This window comes from Prunus mume, linkage group LG8, assembly GCF_029339155.1.
Source record: "Prunus mume cultivar Tortuosa linkage group LG8, ASM2933915v1, whole genome shotgun sequence".
In the NCBI taxonomy this organism is placed as follows: domain Eukaryota; kingdom Viridiplantae; phylum Streptophyta; class Magnoliopsida; order Rosales; family Rosaceae; genus Prunus; species Prunus mume.
In genome coordinates, this window is record NC_142705.1 from 21,649,566 (window position 1) to 21,655,389 (window position 5,824).

Genomic DNA, 5,824 nt, shown 5'->3' on the forward strand with positions numbered 1-5,824 from the left:
CGGCGGATGCGGTTGTAAAATTAGGTCATGGTCTTTCTAATCAAGTTTTGTGGGAGCATGGGCTTAGTTATTGGACCTCCTTTTATTTTGACTCTTCTACGCTTTCACACGAGGATTTGTCTTGTAATTTTTCTTTTCCATATAAAAAAAAAAAAGTGGAAAATAGGATAAAGTGAGACAAATGAGTTTTAGGGGGCAAAGAGACACAAATACACTTGGGTATACAAAAATAAGCTTGTTGTTGTAAAATAAACGAGATATGCTAAAATATCAACGACGTAAAGTAGATTTACACAACATTTAACGAGATTCAGCACATGCCTACGTCCCAGAGAGCAGCAGTAGTAACTTTTCCATTATGTAAAATAATAGGCTACAACTTTAATGTTTACAATATATATGTCTCAATAATTTTTCTCTCTGCTTTCTTTTTCCTCCCCTCTCATTCTCCCTTTCTTTCCTTGTCATATTTCTTCTGTTTTTTTCTCTCCTCTCTGTCTGGGCTCTCTCTTCCTTCCCTGATGGTTGGTGTGTCAATGCAAAGGCATAATAATGCCTTATTTATAGACTAAGGAAATGATGCCCTACAAGTGATAAGCCTCCGTGATGTGACTGACAAGGAATCCAAGATGTGGGCTCCACCGCCACTATCTTTACAACACTTGTCGCATTTATAGTACGGGCAAACAGGCAGGCAGGCAAAACGCTTTACCTCCGTGGGGTGTTGAAAAAACCACCTGTACCCGGTGGCAGAGCAACCACTACCCGCTAGCCAGCCAACACACACTAGACAGGGTAGACACTGAGGTTTCTCCATTTTCTTGAACTTTCTTTCACTCTCCATTCTTCGCCACCACGACGTTCTTACGGTATCGTGCAGTTAGGGTTTGTTTACAGGGCAGCAGACAAAGATGACAATGGAAGATATATCTTGGAATTTGAAGCTGTCAGAGGTGAAGCAGAGGAGTCTCGGAAAAGCCCACGAGACCTTGCGCGCCCAAGCAGATTCCATGATCCAATTCAGTGTGCAGTGGAAGGAGCTTGTGGACCTCTTCGACTCCACCAGGAACTCGCTCCAGACCGAATTACAAGAGCTCCAAGAGCTGAAGAAGGAAATCGACTGTAGATTGGCGGATTTTGAAACCAAAGAGTTGAACTTCAACTTGGTGATGGAAGCTAAAGCCAAGCAATTGCAGGGCATTGTACAGGAGGTTGAAGAGAGTAAGTCCCAATTGCAATCCCTTAAGTTGTCTATTCAAGAACATTGCGAAAAATATGAGGTTGAAGTGAATCGATTGGGGAAAGTACAGAAATTGGTTAAAGGCAAGGAGAGGCAATTAAATGCAGTTCAGGGTAAGGTTGTCGAACAGTGGAAAGAATTTGATTTGAAAGATGAGGAAATTAGAGCCAAACAAACATTGATTGAAGAATATGACAGAGAGATGAAATCCAAGGAGCAGAAACCTGGTTTGATTCATAAATTAGTGCTGGAGTACTCGAATGCAATTGAATCGAAAATAAAAGATTTTAATTTGCTTGAGAAATCAGTGGGGGTGTGGGACTGCAAACTTGAATTGAGAGAGTTGGAAATTAAAAGGTGGTTTGAGAAGCTTGAAAACAATTTGAGTCAAAAGTTGAGGAACTTAATTTGATTGATAAGAGGGTCAAGGATTGCATGAATGAGGTTCAGTTGAAAGAAAAGCTTTTATATCCCCGCGAAAAGCATTTGGATTCTCTTGATAAGTCGATTCAAGAATGTGCGAGGCGACTCCAACAACAGGCCAAAGAGCTGGAATTGAAACAACAACAATTTGAGAAGTCCACTGAAGAACACACCCGAAAGCAGAAATCGAAGGAGAAGGCTGATACCCTTCATTCTCAAGTGAAGGTTGAGCAATTGGAATGCATCCTTAACAACAATGCTGTTGTTCCTTCGCCTACAAACAATCAATCAAGCATCATCAGAGATGGTAGGAGCTTGCAGGTGTTCATGAATGAGTATTTTAGGATGACTGATAGAGTGTCTGCGGAAGTCTCAACTGGTCTACACGTGTCATCAGACCCAGCAAAATTAGTTTTGGATGCAATGCAAGGGTTTTACACTTCAAATTCAACTGTGGGAGACAGGGAGTTTGGTTTTGATTTGAGTGTAATTCGAAGGAGCTGTGTTCATTTGTTAAAGGAGTTAAAGAGGGTCTCACCAGAAATTAATGATCAGGTGAGAGAAGAAGCGAAGAAGTTGGCGGGTGATTGGAAAGCTAAGATGATTGTGGCAGCTGACAATTGGTTGGAGGTTTTGGGTTATTTGTGGCTTCTTACTGCATATGACTTGGCCTCTACTTATGACGTTGGGGAGCTTCAAACTCTTCGTGGTATAGCTGCCGAGCATGGATTGCCAGCTGAAAGGTGTGGGATCCTTGACATGGCAGATAAGGCACCTGGTAATATATATATATATATATATTTTTTTTTTTTCAAAACAAACTTCTTTCATATTTATATCTGTTTTTATTTTTTTATATTTTTTTACTATTCTCTCTCTCTCTCTCTCTGAATGTGTACATAAAAATATTAAATTGATGGGTTATTTATTATATTTCTTCGCTATGGGCATCTACGACCTCTGAATTTATGTATTCGAGTTGAAGTTTCATTTTATTAGATTGGAATGCTGCAATTGTGTAGCATGTGGTTAGCGTAGCTTGTGGTTCCTCTTGCTGCCTGCTGTTTCCTACAGCCTAGATTCTTATAGTTTGTTGTCTTTTTCGCTCGCTTTGTTGGCCCTTGGGCCCTGTGGCTTCCTTAACCACTTTCCTTTCATGTTCTCTCTTGTCTTTGGCAATAAATTTCATTTCCTTTAAAAATATATATATATATATATATATTTCTTATCCTTTTTGAGCTAATAAGTAGAAATCTATGTCAGTAGAGTTGATGCACTGTACATATTATGGGAAGGGATAGGTCATAGGCCTGTGAATCTTTTTTATTTTGTTTTATAACATTGATGTCACAAGTAAAAGTTCTAAAATGGTAATGCAGTGCCTTAAGGGAACTTCTTTTCAGAAGAAGAAAAAAAGACGAGAACAGGAAAAATTCAATGCCTAGTTCTTGCATTATGGGGTAGCATTGGTTACATTCTGTTGTGGCATTCTTTATGTACTTTGAGAAGTCATTGCAAGCAATGATGAAAATATTTAAGAAATATTTATATTGTAAACAGTTTTTTATTTTTATTTTTCAAGAAGTTAATGCTTTCTCCTTTTTGCTGGCCTGAAAATATCTTGTGATTCCCTTTTGTTCTATTTTCTGTTTTCCATTGTTTTCGCACAAGTTCCCTGTAATGCTATCTTGTGATATGTTAAATTGAGGATTTTTTTTTTTTTTGTCAGAAATTAAATTGAGAATTAATCACTCACTAACCTGTCTATTTCCAGAGATTGGAGACTACTTGGTGTGAAGCCAAACCCCTGGAGTGATCCAGACCTATTTTTGTTCTATTTTCTGTTTTCCAAAACTTGTACAAGCGAGTGGCATCAGTTGCTCCACTATCAAAACAGAGAAACCAGAATCTTCACTGGGTGAGAATGCAGCAACCTTTTCTTCTCCAAATCTTCAACTAACTGCCACCACAAATGGTAGGAATTTGCAGGGGGTTCCAAATGAGCATTTGAGTAGGAGTCATTTCACACAGAATGAAACTTTGCAGATTGCTACAGATGCATTGCCTTCTGCGTTAAATGGGGATGGGTTTGTAAAGCTTCTTGGGATGATTTCTCGGGATAAACAGCTTCTCGAATATTATCGGGGATTTGGTTTTGGAGATAAGATCACTGGTAATTTTCTGAAAATTAGCTTTGATATTGGTTTGTGTTCCACCACTTACCATTGCTCCTATTTATTTTTTAATATGCTATTTAACTTCTTTCTGCAATTTAGAGTATTTTGGCAATAGGTGTTAGTAACTAAGAGTGTCCAAGATTCTTGTCCCCCTTGGGGTGGATGATAGTTATTCTTGGCTTGGTTTTATATTCCTTCAAGAATTAATGGGTCAAATATTAGCAAATGGCTTGAAGGTGATTGAGAAACCTAAGATAACTTTTATTGATACAAGGATAAGGTATTACAAAAATGTACAATGAAGTTAAGTCAGTAAACCTTATGAGGAAATGTACAATGAAGTTAATTCAGTAAGAAAGTATTTGCAGATTAATTGTGTTGGGATCTTTTATATATTGGAAGTGAAGATTTCAAGTTCCGGTTCATGTTTTGCCTCATTGTGGTACGCTGTGTTTTCCTTCCATAATTACTGTGTTCTAGTTTGTTCTTTTATATGCCCAGTTGTCAGTTAATGCATTGGTAACATTATTCTGTTTAAAGTTTGGGTGGTTAAGCTTATCTGAATTAGATTGATGAAAATCCTTCAATGTTGTTTTACATTTAGCGGATGTTATTGCAAATCTTATTGAGAGGAAGCAACTGATTGAGGCTGTTAGATGCATTTACACCTTCAATTTAATGGACAAGTTTCCCCCGGTACCACTCTTAAAAGAATACGTGGATGATATACAGAAGCATTCCTGGAAAAAGTACGTGAAAAGGAAATCACTTGATGAAAAGGTACCTTAGCTCTTCTTTGCACATGCAATATCTGATTCTTAAATGGTTAAATTAATCTAGCTAGGGCACTCCTCAATATAATTATACATCTTTCTTTTAAGGCTTGATTAATTTTGATCACAGGATAAGATTGCAGACAATCAAATGGTTGATCTATTAGATGTGATTCAATGTATCAAAGACTACAACCTCGAGTCTGAATACCCATCCAGGGACATTGAAGTAGAAATAACTAAGCTGCAAAAACTAAAGGAGAACTACAAACGTTGTCATGCCTCCAAGGTTGAACAACAGCAGAAAAAAGGGACGAAACGTAGTTTTGATGCTTTTGCTCCCAAGTTTCAACCACAACATCCTAAAAGTAAATGTAAGCTGACAACAGTAGCAGCTGCTACACCATATGCGTTGCCAACTCCCACCTCTGGATATCCTCAGTCAAGTTCATCCACTTTGCCGTATGAAAACAATGGACGCCCTGGGCAATTCGGCATGGGTGCCAGCTACAAAGACATTTCCAAGGAAATTGTTTCCATTGCGGCGAGTTAGGACATTGGAGCCACAACTGTCGGAAATACTCATCGGAGAAAAGAAATTAGATATGACAAAAATTATCTGCTTAAAGCCCCTTGTGGATAAAGGTTATCTATTTAGCTGATAGTTGAAATTCTTAATGTGTCTTGACTTTGGAGCGACTAATGAATCACATTTGGAATTTTGTTTCAGGGGTTCAAGGAAAGAAAGAAGCTACGTGATGGAAGATTTACTTCGCTCTGTAGCTCAGGCAGTGGGAATGGTTAAAGCAAGGAATTTCATAAGAATAGTACTTTAATTTTGTCAAGCATATTATATGTACATGCAGTAAGACTTAACATCCTTTCAGTAGCGTGTTTAATAGATGATAATTTCCTGTAAATTTTTCAAATAAAATTTGTGTTTGCAAAATTGTTTCTTTCACGTATTCTAGATTGCAAGCTAACAGTTTTTTTTTTTTCTGCCAAAGCAAGCTAACCATTTGTGCATTATGAGTCCTCCTAACATCTCTTTTGTAGATACTCTAAGACAACATCAGTTTTCTTGCTCTGCGATTTTTCTCCCAACCCTAACCCCCTTCTCTTCTTGTGCCGCTGGGAGGAAGTGGTCACTGACCCTTTTTTCACTCCCTTTTCTCTCTATTCCTCCCTCTTTATCTTCACTTTTTCTGGTT

The 5,824-nt window shown here is 38.0% G+C and overlaps 1 protein-coding gene across 1 annotated transcript; it reads left to right on the top strand.

Moving 5' to 3' along the window:
* The first annotated feature begins 694 nt into the window (after positions 1-694).
* On the top strand, positions 695-5,562 carry LOC103339047 (uncharacterized). The gene is given in 6 exon segments (XM_008242321.2): positions 695-1,614; positions 1,617-2,441; positions 3,528-3,836; positions 4,445-4,620; positions 4,744-5,258; positions 5,344-5,562. Coding segments are annotated over 5 exon segments (2,436 nt in total). The 5' UTR covers positions 695-911; the 3' UTR covers positions 5,167-5,258; positions 5,344-5,562.
* Positions 5,563-5,824: the final 262 nt, after the last annotated feature.